At 45.4% G+C, this 22,721-nt stretch overlaps 1 protein-coding gene across 1 annotated transcript in view; it reads left to right on the top strand.

Annotated features, from left to right (window-relative positions):
* DLC1 (DLC1 Rho GTPase activating protein) overlaps nt 1-22,721 on the top strand; it is a 539,422-nt gene that overhangs the window by 65,145 nt on the left and 451,556 nt on the right. The window contains exon 2 of the mRNA XM_077477428.1: nt 4,017-4,175. Within this exon, the coding sequence (XP_077333554.1) occupies nt 4,017-4,175 (159 nt within the window). The remainder of the gene's footprint in view (nt 1-4,016; nt 4,176-22,721) is intronic.

Here is a 22,721-nt window from a genome sequence, read left to right on the forward strand (position 1 = left end):
AGTTTTCAGCGGACTGTTCGTTCGTCGTGTGTGGTCAAGTCCGTTCATGCTAATTTTGAACGGACTGTTTGTCAAACTGTTTGACGAACCTAGTTGGGCGGACAGTCCGCCCGTGTGTACGCGGCCTGAGAAGACATTGCATCCCAATGTCTGCCTATGATGCTGGTTCTGGATAAACTAACTGCCTCCCAGTGTTGTAACACTGCATAAATTCAAACTAGGATTACCATAATACCAAGATCAAATAATAGTTCTACAATTAGGTTTTGAGACTTTGTCCTAATGAATTTAACAAATAGATCTATCATGGTCAGGATGGTTTACTAAGTGTTAACTGACATCTTACAGAGCTGTGATCCTCTGGTTAGGAAATCTTGCTATTGTGTTGCAAAGCTTGTTCATTGCTATAGGCTCGGACAAATCATAGCCTTCTCTTCCCTTTTATACTGTTGTTTGTACCCTATAAGACCATAAAGTCTAATAAGACTTAATACTTTTACATTCCTATTAGAAACCAATGATTATTTTATAAATGCTTTGAAATGGGAAACGGGGTCATGGTTTACTAAAGCCAACATCCAGTTTGGGAGAAATCCCCACTTAATACAATACTCCTTAACCCAGTTTTTTCTCTGAACACCAATTTGCAGGGCCCAGGTAAAAACTCTGCAGCTGCAGGTACTGTAAAGTAATCCATCATTGTGGGGCATCCTCAAACGGAAGGCCTCTACCATCTACCAGCTCCGTGATGGACGAGTGGAAGAGGACTCCAGTGGCAACCTGTGAAGCTCTGGTGAACTCCATGCCCAAGAGGCAGTACTGAAAAATAATGGTGGCCACACAAAATATTGACACTTTGGGCCCAATTTGGACATTTTGACTTAGGGGTTTACTCACTTTTGCTGTCAGCGGTTTAGACATTAATGGCTGTGTGTTGAGTTATTTTAAAGGGACAGCAAATTTACACTGTATACAAGCTGTACACTCACTACTTTACATTGTAGAAAAGTGTAATTGCTTCAGTGTTTTCACATGAAAAGATATAATAAAATATTTACTAAAATGGGAGGGTGTACTTACTTTTGTGAGATACTGTATATATTAAGGTCAAACAAATAATCCTAATTAAGGGATTGATTGGTCCCAATTTGGAGACATCTCTCAGTGCTTTCTACAATGCCTACAGCTACTGAGGTAAATGAGTGCCTTTACTGCTTGTTTGGAATATGTTAATACTTTGTTGTGCATAGTCAGGGTACATACTCACATTATAGCTGAACGTCAGGTTCTTGAAATAAAAAAAAAGGTAAACTCATAGGGATAAGGCCATAGTAAAAAACTGTAATAAAAATACATTTAGTGGTTTATTTTCTTTCTCAAAGTCTGGAATACATGATGCAATGCAAAAGCTGGAGAACATAAAAAAAATTAGAAGTGTATCCCAACCATGCAAAAAAGTCCTTGCTTGTCAGCGCATTTTTCTGAAATACTTTCACAGCCTCCCTTTTAAGTTAAAGCAACCCTGTTCCTAGTATACAATTTTTCTCAATCTTTGCTCTATTGCAGAGCTTTAGGAATGGGTTGTATCTAAAACATTTGGGTGTGTTTGATAGCATGTTGCTTGTTGTCTCTGTGCTCTGATTCCTCTTGCTGGTCTTAAACCCTGCATGACACAGTTGTGATTTAGCAGCCAGTGTGTGAAACCACAGTGTGCAGCGGGTACAATTTTCTGACACATCTAAAAGTGGTAAATAACAGCAGTACCCATATCTCTGCACATACTGAAAGAAAGAAAAAAGTTACATTTTTTAATACTAGGCTTGCTTTAACTTATTACGTAGGTTTGTAGGGTGTTTGCATGTGGGAAGAGTTTGGGCAAAACCATGAAAATTTTATATAACTAACCTGACAATTTGTTTCAGCCCGTGGGTAGAGATTCTAATGTTTAAGCCAACCAGAATACATATTGCTTCCTTCCATCCACTGGCAACATTGGATGTGTTGCCAATTTCATTTATATTACACCACCAGCCAAGGGAGAGGACTGTACTGTAGACCAGCCTGAAGTTCATCAGTTGATGGGGAAACATTGTCACATTCAGGCCCAGATTTACTCTCTTTGCCGCCCAAGGCCGGGTCCTTCAATGCCCCCCCCACACACACACACACACACACACCACCATTCTCGTCCTTTATCGATGACTGCTACAACATATCAATTAAAAACATATCTCCACACACAAGAACACTGAAAATAACTGGCTTTAATTGTACAGACTGAAAATACTCTGTAATGCAGAAAAGGCCTTTTAAAGATTATAGCAGTAAGGAACTCCCTACAATTTTTTAGTTCTAACTTTTCTTTTGGCAAACTCATTGATAATATCTTCGTAGGACAAAGTATTTAAAAGTTCTGACTCAATGGCAAGTAAAGCTAAACTGATGATCGTAAATATTTCTTTATGCAAATACATTTCATTCATTTTTATGCACCACAGCTCAATTGCAACGCATATAAACAGTATGCATTTTGCACCAAACTGCTCAGCACGGAGTGGCGCTGTTACAGTGTGAACAGGACACATAGAAAACAATTGCCATTGCAGAGACCTGTGTTTTGCAAGTGCAGAAATCACAGACCCCCTTTTACATTAGATTCTTCAGTCCCCCCTTCACATCACATCACAGACCCCCTTTTACGTCAGTGTCCTCAGTCCTCCCTTTACATCACATACCCCCTTTTACATCACAACCCTCTTTTACATCATTGTTCTTAGACCCCCTTACGTCACATCCCCCCGTCTCATCACAAACCCCCATTACAGACTCACCCATCATAGACTGACCCCCCATCACAGACTGACCCATCACAGACCCTTCCATCACAGAATGACCCCCTAAATCACAGACCCCTCATTATAGACTGACCCCATCACAGACCCCCATTACAGACTGACCTGACCCATTGACTGACCCCCCCATCACAGACTCCCCATCACAGACTGACCCCCCCATCACAAACTGGTCCTGACCCATCACAGACTGACCCCCCCAAATCACAGACTGACCCCACCAATCACAGACTGAGCCCCCATCACAATAATCTCTCAATATCAAACTCCTTTACAGCACAGCACTCCCCCCTCCCAAAAGAACCCTACCTTATTCAAACAAGACATGGAGCCTGGCCGCTCTGGACAACAGACAGGACTTTTCACATTAAAAGTGAGTAATTTATTGCTGGGACCGTCCAGCTGCCTAGCAACCAGTCACCCACTTCTTAACTTAAAAAGTCTTGCCCTTTGTCTAGAGCGGCCGCGCTTCATGTTTTGTGTGAATAAGACAGGCAATGTAGGGAGGGGCCAGTGCAGAGATATTAGAGAAGGCACAGACCTACCGCACCTGCTATGCTGCTATGTTAGTGCGGGGGGTGGCCGCCCCTGCACCACTGCCTCCCCGAGGCCTGGCCTCAGTGGCCTTGTGGAAAATCTGGCCCTGGTCACATTGACTTTGCCCCTCATGGGCAAAGATGACTACAGAGATGGCATACACCAGGTAAGAATATCAACATGCCAGTCAAAACTAGAAGCCTCCGAGTCCCTCTGGGTAACAGCAAATTGTATTCAGCGAAGGTATTACCCAGGTTCTATCACAAGGCAAAGACAGGGACATTTTGGAAGTTTTTGAAGACATAAGTTGTACAATTTTAAAGGTAGTTCTAAAAAAGTGAAAGCTTATGGCAGCTATTTTATTCCATGTGAATCTTAAAAGACAATATCAAACACAACATTGTGTGCTATGGGATATTTTTAATTATTCTCTTCCGCTATCTATTTAATACATGTGCATCTCTGATGCACTGGCCTTCCTATGGGCATACTAAACAGGATAAAAGAACCCAGAGCAATTAGTAGAAATGATCTGGCCACAGTGAACAGAAATCTATTAGCATATGATTGTCTTTTAGTCTGTCAAATGGATATTCATTCTAATGTAAATGTTTCATTTATTTCCAGAAATTTAGACAAGGTCAGTCAAGACTGGACTCTATGGTGCTTCTAATAATGAAGCTAGATCAGCTGGACAGAGATATAGATAATGCTCTCTGCTCTCCATCCTCTCCGTCTCCATCTTGCAAACAAATATTCGATCAACGACATCTCCAAGCTGTACAAGTAAGTTTCTACAATGTGGTAGAAAAATGGAAGGGTAAATTAACCAAAACCTTTTAGCAATTTCACTTTTCTTCACATCCAATTACAAACTGGGTTCCAAAAACACATATGACCATCAAGTTCAACCTTTTGCAAACCCAAATGTTTGGGTCCTGAGAAAAAAAAACCTGCTAGGTGTTGTTGCACTTAACAAAAATAAATCCCTTCCTAATAGGAATGGGCCAAACAGATCCCTTGTTCGGTTCGCACCAGAACTTCCGAACACCGCAAAAGTTCAGACCCGAATAATGAACCCCATTAAAGTCAATAGGACTCGAACGTCAAAAATCGAAACTGCCCATTTTTGAAGGCTTATATGCAAGTAATTGGGCATGCAATGGTTATAGGGGTCGGGGTCCTGTCCTGGGGGATATGTATCAATAAAAAAAAAAGTTTGTGAAAACATCATTTTTTTTTTAAACTTCAAGGTTTATTAATTTTCCAAAGGATACAAAGAAAAAAAAAAGCAGCAAAAGCAATTAAACAGATACATGCTCATGCTATGATATGTATACACAGTTGTGATCAGAAGTATACTTCACATATGTACTAACAGAGGAGCTGTAGCATGAAAACTTCAACTTTGTGAGTTCGGACTTCACTTAACCATTAAACTTGTTACTTGAAAGGAGTACAATTAGCAGTCACACCTGTAGTGTTAATTTACTATGCATTAGTACTGAGTGCACAATGCTGAGACGCGCGTGCTGCCTTTTTATTATTGAGAAATAAAGTGGAGAACATAAAGCATGTTATGAATTCTTTGTGAGTGGAGGGTTATTCCAGCTGTGCACTTCTGGGGTCCTTGATCCATAAGTCCCAATTTCTGTAAAATTTTTCAGTGGTGAGCTGGGCTTTGGAGAAGCCATGTTCCAGTTTGAAGTTGTTATTTAAAATTGTGATTACTTCCTGGATATCAGGGGGTTGAGTATTTTTCCATTTCCTTGCAAGTGCTAATCTTGCACCAATAAGGATGTGAGTGGCCACGGTTTGGGATTTCCTAGGCCATGTGGGAATCATCAGGCCCAGGAGGAGGTCAATGGAGGGTAAATTAGTCGTTGTTGGGGCAATTGATTGGAGCATTTTCCATATTTGGCTCCAGAAGTCCTTGAGGCTCGGGCATTCGCACCAAACATGGAAGAGAGTTCCTGGGAGACTGCAATTTCACCAGAATAAGTGAGACGTGTTGGGGTAGATCTTGGCAATTCTATTGGGGGTATAGTACCAGTGTTGGAAGAGCTTTTGTGTGGCTTCCCAGTGTGTGGTACAGTGTGAGAGTTTGCTGGTAAGGATAGAGCTTTGCACCATATGCTATTTGGAGGGGCTGAAGGGATGTGTTTGGACCACTGCAGGATTTGAGTCTGGATTGGGTCCTCTGTAGATTGAGAGAATAGACCATAGATAAATGAGATGCCTTTATGTATGTGTTCACTCGAAGCAAAGTATTTTAGCATGGGATGTAGAATTTTGTCTTGTTTTATCCATTGTATTTTGTTGAGTAGAGACCTGATCCTTAGGTAAATATAGACAGTTCTTGGTGAGAGACCGAACGTAGTTTGGAGGTCTCCAAACGACATTAGGTCGGACGCAGTGAAGAGGTATCCAATGGTATGAATACTTGCATCAATCCAAGGGCGCAACTGGAGATCTGGGAGAATGAGTGAGAGGGGTTGGTTTGGAATTTATTGCAATATGGTATGAGGTACCCCATTCAACAATGGAGGTAGAGATGTCCATACTCTCAGGGAGGCCGTTATTGTATCCATTGGGAAGTGTTTGGTGGTGGGGGCGAGAAGCGAGGCACAAAGGTATAGCTTTGGTTCTTTGGCCAGTACCACTGACTCTATTTATGCCCAATTGGAAGGGGTAGATGGGGTCCACCAGAGTTTGATTTGGTCCAAGATGACTGCTTTGTAGTATAGATTTATGTTGGGAGCTCCCAATCCCCCCATACATGTTGAGGTCATCAGGTTTTGTTTTTTAATCCTGGCCTGCTTGGGTTGCCAGATAAAGGAGTTGATGAGAGATCGGAGAGTCCGTAGTTACATTGAAAGGAAGGGTATTGGTAGCGTGCGGAAAACATACAGAATTTGCAAGATCATGAACATTTTAGCTAAAGCAATCCTCCCAGCCCATGATACAAAGGGGTGATGTATATCATTGGATATTCCTTTAAGCTTTTCTACCAGATCTGCCAAATTTGTGCGTAGAAGATTTTTGCTATGTGAGATCAGGTGGATTCCTAAATAGGTTAGGGAAGACCATGAAAATGAGGAATGTTGTGAGATGTACTGCATGGTTGGTTTATCTAGGCCTATCGCCAGCATAAAGGACTTGCTGTGGTTTACATTGTATAGAGATATTTTGCTGAACTGATCAAGAATGTGCTGAATCTCGTCTAGAAATTGTTGTGGCTCAGTAACGGCGATTATCACATCGTCTGCGTAAAGACCCGTTTTATGTTCCGTGTGGCCAATGTTTATACCTTTAACTTGAGGCTCAGAGCGAATCCGTTGGGCTAGGGGTTCCATGATCATAGCAAAAATTAAAGGTGACAATGGACAGCCCTGTCTTGTACCATTTATGATATTGAAAGGGTTGGATAGTACACCCGAGGTCCACACTTTTGCGCTTGGGGCTGTGTAAAGACTGAGTATGGCGCTTAGGAGTGTGCTCAATATGCCAAACCTTTGTAGGACTGCTTCCAGGTAAGTCCATTGTACCCTATCGAATGCCTTCTTTGCCTTCTCTGCTCCTCTCTTTGGATGCAGAGAAGGCATTCGATTATGCTCTACCCATTGGATGATATCTATAAACCGCCAGGTTTCGTCTGATGTTTATCTTCCCAGAATGAAGCCAACTTGGTCTATGTGGATCAGCTGGTTCATAACCGCGAAGAGCCGGAGAGCTAATAGTTTTGCGTTCAACTTAGTGTCCGTATTTAATAAGGAGATGGATCTATAGTTTTCTGGGGTGTCCGTTGGCTTACCTGGTTTTGGGAGGGTCACTATTAGGGCTTCGAGACATTCACTTGGGATTTTTCTCGTGAAAGTATACTGATTAAATGTTGTGTGTAATTAGGGTGAAAGGACGTTGTTGAAGTGCTTATAATATTTATTCGAGAACCCATCCAGTCATGGGGCTTTATGCAGTGGAAGAGATTTGATGGTGTTATAGATTTCATCTTGAGTGAATCGGGCAGATAGTTTGTCTATTTGTGTGGGCGTCAGTGAGGGAAGGTTTAAATTTTCTCTGTGTTTGATGGAGTAGTGGGTCCCTTCTCTTGCAGATTGTATAATTGTGCGTAGAAGGACGCAAAAGTATTGACTATGTCTAATGGGTTGAACATGCATATTCCTTGTGAGTTTAAGAGATAGGGGATTTTTGTATGCATTTGCTGATGCTTAACTTGTCTGGCCAGAAAGGCCCCAGATTTGTTGCTAAAGGCGTTTTTTAATTCTAGGCGTTTAACATAGTAATCAAATTTGTGGTGTAGCAGCTCACTTAATTTGCATCTGTGGTCCCTAATCGCTTCTAATGTTGGCCGGTTAGGTGAGTTTTTGTTTGTTAATTCTAAGGCCTTCATTTTTTGTAACAGTGCTTCTACCTTGGCTGATCGTCTTCTGTGTTCCTGAGCACCAAATTTGATAAGGAGACCTCGCAGAAAAGCTTTATGGGCTAACCATACCATTGATTGATCGCTAATAGATGCACAGTTACTCTTAAAGAGATTCTCGATTTCGGATTTAATTTTGTTTTCATATCTTGGGTTGGTTATGAGGGATGAGTTCAGTCTCCATAGGGAGTGATTGGTTGGGCAAGTTTTGGGGAATATTTTTAAGGATACTGGGGTGTGGTCTGACAACGTGATTAGACCTATATATGATTCTGAGGTGGACAATAACGCTTTTTTGTTCCTAAGGAAAAGATCAATCTGAGAGTAAGGATTCCCAGGGTGACAGTAGAATGTGTAGTCGCATTTAATATCGTGCATACACCTCCAAGGGTCATATGGGTCTTTGTTATCCATGAATGAGGAGAGAGCTGATATCCTCCTTCTGTCTGGATTGGTGGAGTCTAGTGTGGGGTTAGGAGTATCATTGAAGTCACCACAGATGACTAACATGCTGTTTTTGTAGGGGTTCAGTTTGGCTCTGAGTTTTTTGTAAAATTTTCTTTGGGAGGTGTTGGGCACATAAACATTCACTAGATTCATGGGGTGGTTTTCAATGGTAGCGTATAGAATTATGAATCTGCCTTAATCATCTGTGTCTATGTGATGTAAGACAAAGGAGACCTTGGTACTGATAGCTATCATTACCCCACATTTCTTTTTGTTATTGTTGGAGAGGAAGTAATGAGAATATTTTTTATGTGTACAGGCTGGTGGTTTGGAATTTTAAAAATACGTCTCTTGCACGCATAGTATGTCTACATGCTGGGAACATGCTTCTTTCCATAGAAGATTTCTTTTAAAAGGGGAGTTATAGAGGTTAGTTATTAGACAGTATTATGTTTTAAGAGTTATAACAAATGACTTGTTAGCTCTTACTAGCTGAGCAAAGGAAAAACAACTGTTGCAACTCAGATTGTAATTAATGCAGGTTATGAACGATTGGTAAAAATATCTCACACTCTTAGCAATAAAGGCGAAAACAAAACAGTTCACAGAGAATGTTCTCGGAGGATTGCACGGAGGATTGAAAGCGAATGATTAATTAAGTGTGCTCAGCACACTACAACTCGGTGGCAAGGTGGAATCAACTAAATCGCCCAAGCAGGACATTCTAAGTTGGGGACAAGTGCCCTTAGGATAATTGTTTAAAGGTTAATAATTAGAGGTTAATAAGGTATAAAGGTTTTATCCGTCTTTTTTGGTTGATGTTGAGGGGGAGAAGATGAGGAAGCAGCCTGACTGCATGATCTGTGAGACGTCGCAGGAATGGGTAATAATCCCCAGTTAGTCATTTTTTTATATCCATCTTTAGGAGATAAAATCGGAACAATTTTTTGCTGGTAGTTAATCAGAAGCTTGGTGGGATATCCCCAGTGGTAGGTGATGTTATTCTCCTTTAGAATTGAGGTGACATAATTCCATTGAAGCTGGTGACAGATCCACAAAGAGAGATATTTTGGCATAAGGTGCTGGTAGGGGTCTGAGATTCCTAGCCGTGTGAAGGATTTGTTCCTTGATATATACATAATGGATTCTGGCTAGGACATCTCTAGGTGTCTCCGCTGATAGGTGGTCTGCTTTTGCAATTCGATGCGCGCATTCAATGAGTAAGTCGTGGGGAGAAAGGTTGGGGAGCAGGATGACAAAGAGCTGCTGTAGGTATTTTTTTAGCTCATTGGGTGGTACTGATTCAGGGATCCCTCTAAATGTTATGTTGTTTCGTCTAGACCTATCCTTGAGGTCTGCCAGCTTCAGTTTAATTTTTTGGATCTCCTCCGAATGATGATCGTGTGCATCAAGAAGTTCATTATGGGCCTTGCTCATTTCAGATATATGCTCCTCTGTCGTGTCTGCTCTATCTTCCAGGCAGTCAAGCCTGTCATGTGCCTGGGATAATGATAGCTGTAGCTCCCTGTGTAAATCTTTTTGCAGGGTGAGTAACATTGATTTTAGCATGCTTTCTGACACAGGGTTATCAGTTATAGGTATATTTGCCAGAGTAGATAGATTATGGGCTCTGGGTCCTGAGGAATTCCAGTGGTGTTTTTTTGCCTGGGGGGGGGTTTGTTAGGTGAGTTGCAGGGAGATGAGGCAAGTCTCTTACCTCTGTCCTGCTGTGTCTCCACTGGCTCTATCGCTGGAGGAGGGAGATTGTCCATTTCAACTGTGTCTCTAATCCCTGTCAGCTCTGTACCTTCTTGGCAGTGGGGCTGAGCGCTGTTCGTTCAGCCATGCTGATCAGCTGAGATGGGATTGTGGCCGGCGCCATCTTGTCTGTCCCTCTGATCCATGAGGCCAAAATACTCTGTCAGGTGATGCGGTTGTGGCAGCAGATTGCGCCTCCCTGACATGCCGAGTCTTGTCCCGCTGTTCTCCCCTCACTTCCTGGGGAGAGGGGAGAAGCCTGTTGTTTATGTGTTGCTGTTAATGCCTGCTATGGAGCAGAACTCGAGAATCAAGCTTCCATTCTGCTCCGCGGCTAGCCACGCCCCCAGAAAAACATAATTTTTAAATGAGCAGTGATTTTTTGATTTTTAAAGTGAAAGCCTAAAAATAAAAAAAATCTTTACAATATAGTGCCTGGGGAGGGTGGGGGGGTTCCCCATAGTCCACCTGTAAAGTGGCAGATCTGTACCATGTCTAGAATCTGCTGCAGCAATAATTGCATTTATAAAGCCAAAGAAATGACATTTTCCCTGCAAGCTGCCTTTATTTTGCTCAGCAACAGTTGGGGAGCCGGTGTGTATGATGAGGCCACAAGGCAGTGCACTAGGAACAAGATTAGATATTTTTTGGATACATTCGGGTGTCACTAATCTTGATGAAAGCAAGAATTGGCTCCATCCCTATCTAATTGAAACAAACAGGAGGACTGGGGGTTGGGATGTTTAAGTTTATTTGAAATCAGTAGTGATGGCCGAACGGTTCGCCCGGCGGTCGTTTCGCGGCGAATTTCCGACATTCGCGGTCCGCACGTTCGAACGCCTTTTTCCGTCGTTCGCCGCGGCGGACTTACGTGTTTAATGTATACAAGAACTTTAACCTTTGGTGACACGTTTATCATGTGATACAGGACAGCCAATTGAGACATGACAGCACATGGACACTTGTACATTCCCCCTAACCTATAAATACACCCGATCCGGTGGCCATTTTACATTCTTTCTTCTGTTAAGATAGGGACAGGTTCCTGTGTGGAGTAGGGAGAGATAAACCACTAGCTATTTGGTACACAAAAGTTCTTTTCAGGACTGGTATAGGTGTTAGGTGTTGATAGGTTTGCTGTGCTGCTGATTCTTGCAGCAGCCTGAGTGTCTTTTGTTAGTTTAGAGAAAGGGAAAGGACGGTGTATGCTACAGGGACAGCCAGATTAGTCTTTCATCATCATCATCATCATCATCATCATCATTAGCTGTTACTATCAAGGTCCACAAAAGAGCTGTTCCAGTAACCACTAATCGTTCTCTTTTTTTGCCAATTTGTATAGGGACAGGAAGGAAGCAGTGTTGTCAGGCAGTGAGGGTAATTTTAAAGACTTGCTGTTATTATTAGTTCCACAAAGGTTCTTTTCAGGACTGGTATCAGTGGTACAGTAATAGGCTTGTACATGTATAATATTCTTTCTTCCAAATATAGAAAGGATATTATACTTGACTGCTGCCCTTCTGCTGCAGTCTGCTAAACATTCACAACTCACTTGTTCCACAAAAGTTCTTATAAGGACTGGTAACTTGGTATAGGGTGCTACGGTACATAGGCTTGAGTGCGGTACAGTCTGCTGTTCTGTAAGGACCGCTATCGGTCCACAATAGATAGGGTTGACGTGCACCACTGCTGACCGCTGCCCTATACTGCAGCAGTCCTTCAGCGGTATAGGGACTGACGTACAGTCTGCTAAACACTAATACACAACCTGCTTGGTCCACAAAAGTTCTTATAAGGACTGGTAACTTGGTATAGGGTGCTACGGTACATAGGCTTGAGTGCGGTACAGTCTGCTGTTCTGTAAGGACCGCTATCGGTCCACAATAGATAGGGTTGACGTGCACCACTGCTGACCGCTGCCCTATACTGCAGCAGTCCTTCAGCGGTATAGGGACTGACGTACAGTCTGCTAAACACTAATACACAACCTGCTTGGTCCACAAAAGTTCTTATAAGGACTGGTAACTTGGTATAGGGTGCTACGGTACATAGGCTTGAGTGCGGTACAGTCTGCTGTTCTGTAAGGACCGCTATCGGTCCACAATAGATAGGGTTGACGTGCACCACTGCTGACCGCTCACCTATACTGCAGCAGTCCTTCAGCGGTATAGGGACTGACGTACAGTCTGCTAATCACTAACACACAACCTGCTTGTTCCACAAAAGTTCTTATAAGGACTGGTAACTTGGTATAGGGTGCTACGGTACATAGGCTTGAGTGCGGTACAGTCTGCTGTTCTGTAAGGACCGCTATCGGTCCACAATAGATAGGGTTGACGTGCACCACTGCTGACCGCTGCCCTATACTGCAGCAGTCCTTCAGCGGTATAGGGACTGACGTACAGTCTGCTAATCACTAACACACAACCTGCTTGTTCCACAAAAGTTCTTATAAGGACTGGTAACTTGGTATAGGGTGCTACGGTACATAGGCTTGAGTGCGGTACAGTCTGCTGTTCTGTAAGGACCGCTATCGGTCCACAATAGATAGGGTTGACGTGCACCACTGCTGACCGCTGCCCTATACTGCAGCAGTCCTTCAGCGGTATAGGGACTGACGTACAGTCTGCTAAACACTAATACACAACCTGCTTGGTCCACAAAAGTTCTTATAAGGACTGGTAACTTGGTATAGGGTGCTACGGTACATAGGCTTGAGTGCGGTACAGTCTGCTGTTCTGTAAGGACCGCTATCGGTCCACAATAGATAGGGTTGACGTGCACCACTGCTGACCGCTGCCCTATACTGCAGCAGTCCTTCAGCGGTATAGGGACTGACGTACAGTCTGCTAAACACTAATACACAACCTGCTTGGTCCACAAAAGTTCTTATAAGGACTGGTAACTTGGTATAGGGTGCTACGGTACATAGGCTTGAGTGCGGTACAGTCTGCTGTTCTGTAAGGACCGCTATCGGTCCACAATAGATAGGGTTGACGTGCACCACTGCTGACCGCTCACCTATACTGCAGCAGTCCTTCAGCGGTATAGGGACTGACGTACAGTCTGCTAATCACTAACACACAACCTGCTTGTTCCACAAAAGTTCTTATAAGGACTGGTAACTTGGTATAGGGTGCTACGGTACATAGGCTTGAGTGCGGTACAGTCTGCTGTTCTGTAAGGACCGCTATCGGTCCACAATAGATAGGGTTGACGTGCACCACTGCTGACCGCTGCCCTATACTGCAGCAGTCCTTCAGCGGTATAGGGACTGACGTACAGTCTGCTAATCACTAACACACAACCTGCTTGTTCCACAAAAGTTCTTATAAGGACTGGTAACTTGGTATAGGGTGCTACGGTACATAGGCTTGAGTGCGGTACAGTCTGCTGTTCTGTAAGGACCGCTATCGGTCCACAATAGATAGGGTTGACGTGCACCACTGCTGACCGCTGCCCTATACTGCAGCAGTCCTTCAGCGGTATAGGGACTGACGTACAGTCTGCTAAACACTAATACACAACCTGCTTGGTCCACAAAAGTTCTTATAAGGACTGGTAACTTGGTATAGGGTGCTACGGTACATAGGCTTGAGTGCGGTACAGTCTGCTGTTCTGTAAGGACCGCTATCGGTCCACAATAGATAGGGTTGACGTGCACCACTGCTGACCGCTCACCTATACTGCAGCAGTCCTTCAGCGGTATAGGGACTGACGTACAGTCTGCTAATCACTAACACACAACCTGCTTGTTCCACAAAAGTTCTTATAAGGACTGGTAACTTGGTATAGGGTGCTACGGTACATAGGCTTGAGTGCGGTACAGTCTGCTGTTCTGTAAGGACCGCTATCGGTCCACAATAGATAGGGTTGACGTGCACCACTGCTGACCGCTGCCCTATACTGCAGCAGTCCTTCAGCGGTATAGGGACTGACGTACAGTCTGCTAAACACTAATACACAACCTGCTTGGTCCACAAAAGTTCTTATAAGGACTGGTAACTTGGTATAGGGTGCTACGGTACATAGGCTTGAGTGCGGTACAGTCTGCTGTTCTGTAAGGACCGCTATCGGTCCACAATAGATAGGGTTGACGTGCACCACTGCTGACCGCTCACCTATACTGCAGCAGTCCTTCAGCGGTATAGGGACTGACGTACAGTCTGCTAATCACTAACACACAACCTGCTTGTTCCACAAAAGTTCTTATAAGGACTGGTAACTTGGTATAGGGTGCTACGGTACATAGGCTTGAGTGCGGTACAGTCTGCTGTTCTGTAAGGACCGCTATCGGTCCACAATAGATAGGGTTGACGTGCACCACTGCTGACCGCTGCCCTATACTGCAGCAGTCCTTCAGCGGTATAGGGACTGACGTACAGTCTGCTAAACACTAATACACAACCTGCTTGGTCCACAAAAGTTCTTATAAGGACTGGTAACTTGGTATAGGGTGCTACGGTACATAGGCTTGAGTGCGGTACAGTCTGCTGTTCTGTAAGGACCGCTATCGGTCCACAATAGATAGGGTTGACGTGCACCACTGCTGACCGCTCACCTATACTGCAGCAGTCCTTCAGCGGTATAGGGACTGACGTACAGTCTGCTAATCACTAACACACAACCTGCTTGTTCCACAAAAGTTCTTATAAGGACTGGTAACTTGGTATAGGGTGCTACGGTACATAGGCTTGAGTGCGGTACAGTCTGCTGTTCTGTAAGGACCGCTATCGGTCCACAATAGATAGGGTTGACGTGCACCACTGCTGACCGCTCACCTATACTGCAGCAGTCCTTCAGCGGTATAGGGACTGACGTACAGTCTGCTAATCACTAACACACAACCTGCTTGTTCCACAAAAGTTCTTATAAGGACTGGTAACTTGGTATAGGGTGCTACGGTACATAGGCTTGAGTGCGGTACAGTCTGCTGTTCTGTAAGGACCGCTATCGGTCCACAATAGATAGGGTTGACGTGCACCACTGCTGACCGCTGCCCTATACTGCAGCAGTCCTTCAGCGGTATAGGGACTGACGTACAGTCTGCTAAACACTAATACACAACCTGCTTGGTCCACAAAAGTTCTTATAAGGACTGGTAACTTGGTATAGGGTGCTACGGTACATAGGCTTGAGTGCGGTACAGTCTGCTGTTCTGTAAGGACCGCTATAGGTCCACAATAGATAGGGTTGACGTGCACCACTGCTGACCGCTCACCTATACTGCAGCAGTCCTTCAGCGGTATAGGGACTAAGAGTTTTGTCACAGGGTCATTTAAAAAATGACATGCAGAGGAAGAGGCAGGCCCTTCCGCAGGGGTGGTAGGGGTAGGGCAGGAGCAACAGGCTTGAGCCAAAGTGGGAAGTTGCAGAAGGTGCGTTCAATTACTTTAAAGGATGCACCAGACTTGGTTGAGTGGCTCGCTCAGCCTTACTCTTCTGCACCCTCCTCATCCTCTCGATCTGCACCCTCTTCTTCACTCTCTGCTATGTGCACCCCCAAAGACACTACCACCAACAACACGACCACCACCACCACCACCACATACCTTCCGCTTGAGTCACTGGAATTATTTTCCGATCCATATCAAGAGGACATTTCTGATGCGCAGCCACTCTTGGTATTGGATCAGGAAGAGGAGGTAGCAACAAGCGCTACTCAGCAGTCTGACGCCAGTACCCAGATCAGCCCAAGGAGGAGGTTGGTCCCCGGTGTTGCTGCCTACTCCGAGATCTCTACTTATAGCGGTGGGGAAGGTGACGTTGATGATGACGTGTCTAGTGATGTCACGTGGGTGCCCACAAGAGAGGAAGAGGAGGGGAGTTCAGAGGGAGATATGGACCAGCAGATAGGGAGGAGAAGCAGCAATGACTTACATTGCACAGCAGGGACAAAGCAGACTGCAAATGTATCAGGAGCGAGTCATCGACCATGTACGGTCACATCTGGCGCTCCCAGGACACCGGCACATGGCTCCGCAGTGTGGGCTTTTTTTAACGTGTCCGCTGCTGACAATAGCGTTGCCATCTGCAATCTTTGCAGTCAACGCGTTAGTCGCGGTAAGCCCAATACTCACCTAGGGACGACCGCCTTAAGAAGGCACATGAGCAGCCATCACCGAGCCCAGTGGGAGCAACGGAACACACAAAGCCACACTGCAGGCTCTCACCGTCCAGCCTCGTCTTCTACTTCTCCTTCTCCTCTCTCCTCACAATTGTCCTCCACTCCACCTTCCATCACGCCAAGCTCACATTTTTCTGCAAAAAGGCAGGCTTCCGTGGGCCTAATGTTTGAGCGTAAAAAAATGATGATGCCGGATAACCCTCTTGCCCAACGGTTGGCGGCTGGCTTGTCAGAACTCATAGCCCGCCAACTACTGCCATATAAACTGGTGGACTCGGAGGCCTTTCACAAATTTGTGGCCATTGGAACACCACAATGGAAGGTCCCAGGAAGGAAGTATTTCTCAGAGAAGGGCATCCCAGAGCTATATGGCCATGTTCAGCGGCAAGTGAATGTATCTCTGGCACACAGTGTCGGTGCCAAGATACATCTGACCACAGACACGTGGTCTAGCAAACACGGGCAGGGAAGGTATATCAGTTTTACTGCCCACTGGGTGAACCTTCTGACGGCCGTCAAGCATGTAACCCGTGGCACCCGTGTAGATTTGGTTTTACCGCCACGGATTGCATGCAGGCCTGACTCTTCTTCTCCTCCTCCTACTCCATCCTCCTCCCTCTCCTCCTCAGCTGCCTCCTCCTTTTCCGCTGCTAGCGTCTCTTCCACTGCACCGCCCAAGCTCCCCAGAACCTATTCCACATGCCAGGTGAGACGTTGCCATGCCGTGCTGCGTCTGTTGTGCCTGGAAGCAAAGAGCCACACTGGCCCGGCACTCCTTTCAGCTTTGCGTTCACAGGCAGATGAGTGGCTAACACCGCTCAATTTGACAGTTGGTAAAGTGGTGTGTGACAACGGTGCCAATCTGCTTAGCGCATTGAAACAGGGCAAAATCACGCACGTGCCGTGCATGGCACACGTCTTAAACTTGGTCGTGCAGCGATTCCTTGTCAAATACCCTGGGGTCCAGGACATCTTGCGGCAGGCAAGGAAAATCTCGGCCCATTTCAGAAGATCTTACACGGCCATGGCTCGCCTTGCTGACATTCAGCGGCGACACCATCTGCCGGTCAGACGTCTTATTTGCGATTGCCCGACGCGATGGAACTCAACCTTCTATATGCTTGATAGGCTGCTCCAGCAGAAACGTGCAGTTAACGTCTACCTGTATGAACTCTGCGAAAGAAACGGTTCTGGGGAGCTGGGTTTTTTTTCACCGCGCCAGTGGCTGCTCATGCGCGACACATGCAGACTTCTGCGGCCATTTGAGGAGATCACCAAACTGGTCAGTCGCAGCCATGGCGCCATCAGTGACATGGTACCTTATGCCTTCTTTCTGGAGCGTGCATTGCGTCGTGTCATTGATCAGGCTGTGGAGGAGCAGGAGCGGGAAGATGAGGAAGTCGCAATGCTGGATGAATTCCCAGGGGGGGCTACTCTATCTGAGACAAGTCAACAACAGGAGTCTGATGAGGAGTCAGAGGAGGATGGTGCCGGGGCGGATGAGCAGGAGCAAGAAGAGCATGCTTTAAACCTTTCTGGGATCCCTGTTGTGCGAGGATGGGGAGAGGAGAATGAAGAGGACGACATTATCCTGGATGATGAGCAGGAGCCAGGCCACCACACCGCTTCCACTTTAGTGCAAATGGGGGCCTTCATGCTCCAGTGTTTTAATAGGGACCCCCGTATAAAAAGCATGAGGGTCAAGGACCAGTACTGGGTGGCAACGTACTTAGACCCCCGGTACAAACACAAAATGGCGGAAATGTTACCGCCGTCGCAGAGGGCTGTCAGAATGCAGCACTTCCAGGCCTTGCTTCGAGAAATGCTGCATTCTGCTTTTGCGTGCGCTGGCAGAGGAGCAATTCCCACTCCCAGAGAAGGATTTGCGGGTACCAATCCAACAGCGCCTGCAAGAAGAGGCCGGTTTGAAGATGTGTTGGTGACTTCGGATATGAGGTCATTCTTTCAGCCGACCCATCGACAGGTGTCATCCGGATCCAGCATCAGGGAACGCCTAGACCGTCAGGTGTCCGACTACATTGGGTTAACGGCCGATGTGGACGCTCTGAGGAGTGATGAACCCCTAGACTACTGGGTGGGCAGGCTTGACCTCTGGCCAGAGCTTGCCCAATTTGCAATCGAACTGTTGGCTTGCCCCTCATCCAGTGTCCTGTCCGAAAGGACGTTCAGCGCAGCAGGGGGGATTGTGACCGATAAGCGTACTCGCCTAGCTCACCACAGTGTTAACTACCTCACATTTCTAAAAATGAATGAGGCATGGATCTCGGAGGAATTCAACACATGTGACCAGTAGACCATGTATATGTCTATAAACTATTTTTTTAATCAAGCACACAGACCTTCTTAATTCATTTGGCTCACTTCCTTGACCCAAAAAAGCACACCGTACTATATGCCCCTACCCTCCTCTTTGAAGAGGTTGAGCGGTGTCATATTTCTACTGGGGCTGCTTATGATATCCCTGTGCTGTGCTGACTTCCTCCTGGGGGTTCTTATTATGAAGGGATCACACTATCCCTGTGCTGTGCTGACTTCCTCCTGGGGGTTCTTATTATGAGGGGATCACACCATCCCTGTGCTGTGCTGACTTCCTCCTGGGGCTGCTTACGGTGCTGCTGTCAGTGCTGTATGTCACGGTGCTGCTGTCAGCGCTGTATGTCACGGTGCTGCTGTCAGCGCTGTATGTCACGGTGCTGCTGTCAGCGCTGTATGTCACGGTGCTGCTGTCAGCGCTGTATGTCACGGTGCTGCTGTCAGCGCTGTATGTCACGGTGCTGCTGTCAGCGCTGTATGTCACGGTGCTGCTGTCAGCGCTGTATGTCACGGTGCTGCTGTCAGCGCTGTATGTCACGGTGCTGCTGTCAGCGCTGTATGTCACGGTGCTGCTGTCAGCGCTGTATGTCACGGTGCTGCTGTCAGCGCTGTATGTCACGGTGCTGCTGTCAGTGCTCTGTATTACGGTGCTGCTGTCAGATGCCTCTATCACGGTGCATGTGTCATTCCGGTATGTCACGCTGCTGGTGATCATCTCCTGCACCCTCTTCTTTGCCTACCCTGGTCCCTGACCTTCCCTCTCCTCCATTGCCTTCATTAGCTCCATAGTCCTGAATTGTTAGAACAATTTCCCAAATAAAATAAAAATGCTTGTAGTTATCGATCCCAAATTCACCTCATACATGTATTATGTCATTGTCCAGATGGTGGGACTACGTTTTACCCCCTAATAATTACCACGTGGCCGCAAATTCGACATGAAGGTTTGCAAAGTTCGCCTCCCATTGAAGTCAATGGGGCCCGCGGCGAACGTTCGGTTTCGCGAACGTTTGGGTCCGTTCGCATTTCGCGTTCGCGAAACGTCCCGTCGGAAGTTCGTCCATCACTAGAAATCAGTGATAAGTTACATGAGGTTAATCATGAGTACTCTCAAAAGTACTTACATTGTCTGTATATATGCGGTAGCAATGTGCCAACATGAGTAAAAAAAACCCTAGGGGTATAACTGGTGGGAGCTGAGGTGGTTATGGCAGACCAGGACTCAACAGAGATGGTTTCCAAGGAAGGAAATTCCAAAAGATAATGGTAAAAAAAAAGACCATGAGTGCTAGGAACAGAAGTGAAATTATAAAATAGATTGAAAACTCATATTATGTGGTACAATGGGTCTTGTGTCCTAAACTTGGTAAAGGATAGGGTAATGATATGCTAATGAGTGTATAGGTAAGGTTAGGTTAGAGAGAGTAGAAAGTAAAGATGAAGAGGTGAGGTGCATAGAAAATTGAGACTATTAAGAAACCATATTAACCAAAGAAATTAGGTAAGATAGAATGGTGTGGCATAAATCATTGGTGAAAAAGTGAGCTCCAATTTATCTAACAAACACTTCAATTCTGAGTGATCCACAAGGTGTGCAGGTAAAAAGCCAGAACCACCATGCGAGTCAAACCACCCCAGAATGGCTTATAAGGGCTAGTCTGCCACACCTCATCACATGGGCGTGCACTATGGAGAGTAGGCAACTGCAACAGGGCAGGACTGCCCCAGACAAAACAGTGCCAAAATGTTCCTCCACCTGGCTGCTAGGTGTGAAGGTGATGGAAATCAGTGGCGCCAAACGTGCGGCACATCGGTTCCATTGCATAAGGCATGATGACGATGCGTAGTACAGGGCGGTCCACAAACCCTATAAGGAGGGGATGAGGAAGACCCACATTACACCCCGCAGCTCCCAAGGCACATGCAGCTGCCAAGAGTATTGGACTATTTCATATGGGGGTGGGGGAGTAAAAAAGCCCCATCCTATGAGGATTAGCCCGGTGGAAGGAGGGGGAATTCCTATATTGGGTAATTATATTATTATATGATATAATTGGGTATTCATCAGACCTAAAATGATATAAACAAGCGCTCTTCCATCCCTAATTTTTTAGAAGAAAAAATTCTAAAGAGTGGATGAATCAACTAAATGCATAGAGCTATTATATGCCATGTTTTTATGTCTACTATATGTTTTACCTACTTAATGATCACCTGTAATATGTGATTTGTATTATTAGTGGTTAATTGACATTGCTGTATGTTTAATCATTGAATGAAATATATTGATTTCTTGGTGTACTCATGATTACTCTCATGTAACTTATCCCTGATGTCCAATAAATTTAAAAGTTTTACACCTGCCTGCTTCATTTAAAGTCCCAACCTCCAGTCCTCCTGTTTGTCTCCCATATTGTTATACAAATCCATACATTTAACATGTGGTGTCAAAAAAATACACTTTCATTTGTTTTTCAATGCTGAAATAGGACTACTGCCTGTCTCCAAGAAAACCACCCATTAAAATGTATGAGATTCTTTGTAGCTAACCCATACTATTTCATAGGATCATTATAGAAAATACATTTGTTATTCATAATTTTGGCTGAAAGAACCCAACTCTCTACCTCCAAATATGCCTCCTGTAAATAAGCATGAGATGTTGTTCTGCAAAGATGTGCAATTTTTAAAACCTGTGTTTGAAACAATGCATTTCAGGCAATATCACTGGCTGAAATAGACCTAATCTCTGCCTCAAATTTCTCTCACATTAAAAAGAATGACATTCTCTGCAGCAAATATGTGTAGTATTTATAATGTCTTGTGATGGAGGTGTTGGTAGGACAGAACGCACCCCGAGAGCAGGGGTACTCACAAAGCTCTGGGAGCTTTGTACCTGCTACCTGTCCCTCAGGTTACACATGGTGGATGCTGCGACCAGCTGTAGTAAGTTACTACTTAAAGGGCCAGTACCTAGAGTGACTAAACCTGGAGGAAATCCTCAAATAATTGGTGTTATTCAATGCTGCACAGCAGCAAGCCAACGCTATTGCATAGGAGCAAACCAAGGTGCTGTGCCAACAGATTGGTGCAGTACAGGAGCAATCGCAGAGGCTGTTTGAACAGCTAGCCACTGCTGAAAAAGGGGATAGGGAAACCCTGACTGAAGTTGTGGAGATGCTAGCACAGTGGTCACCTGCTAAAATGGATGATATTGGAGACAAGCCCTCAGCCATGCTTGTGGGTCGCTTTCTTTCTAAGATGACTGTAGATGATGATCCAGAGGCCTTTCTGCTAACATTTGAACAGACCGCTGAGAGGGAAGGTTGGCCTGAAACCCAGTGGGCATGACTGGTTGGCCCCCTTTCTTTCTGGAGAATCGTAGAAGGCCTACCATGATCTGGAGTCGGCAGAAGCGGGAGACTATGAGAAGGCCAATCGAGAAATCCTGGTGCGACTTGGTGTCACCTTGGCAGTTTGAGCACAGCGGGTCCACAGCTGGTTCTTCCAAGATGAGAGCCCCCGAAGACTGGAAATGTTTGACCTAATCGACCTGGTCGGGAAATAGATACAGCCGGAGTCCCTGTCTGGTCCATAAATAGTGGAGCATGTCGTCATGGACTAATTCCCCTGCAGAAGTGGGTGAATCAAGGAGACCCCAAGTCGGCGGACAACCTTGTGGAACTCATTGAAAGGTACTTTGCTGCAGAGAACCTAGTCACCACCCCTACAGCCGCATGGACTTTTCACCCAAAGGCATGGTCTCCCCAGGCCACTGTTCCAGAGGAATTGGGTGGTAAGCATGGCAACAAGATAGGGGGAAGGATTTTTGGTGCCAGGACTGAAGTTTGGCAGCCCAAACAAGGGAAGGCACTGCCTGTCACCAAACTGGGGCAACATCAGGTGTTTTTGTTGCTAGGAACTGGGACATGTTGCAGCAAACTGTCCATTGACAGATGAACCCATGCAGTGTGACATCTATTAGAAGGCAATCTACATTTGCTGCGGTTTTAATGTGCTGAAGCACCAAATGTAGGAAAACACATGTGCCTCATGACTGTTAATAATAAGCCTATTATAGCCTTGCTGGACTCTGGAAGTCCAGTGCCTTTGGTTAAAGCTGGGATGGTTGAAACTATGAATTTTCATGCTAAAAAAAATTGCTGTGATCAGTGTATATCAGGATACCGGGCATATTCTATACGCCCAGGTTAACTTTAAAACT

The sequence above is a fragment of the Lithobates pipiens genome, unplaced genomic scaffold (assembly GCF_037356315.1).
Source record: "Lithobates pipiens isolate NorthernLeopardFrog02 unplaced genomic scaffold, aLitPip1_a1.2 Scaffold_13, whole genome shotgun sequence".
Lineage (NCBI taxonomy): Eukaryota > Metazoa > Chordata > Amphibia > Anura > Ranidae > Lithobates > Lithobates pipiens.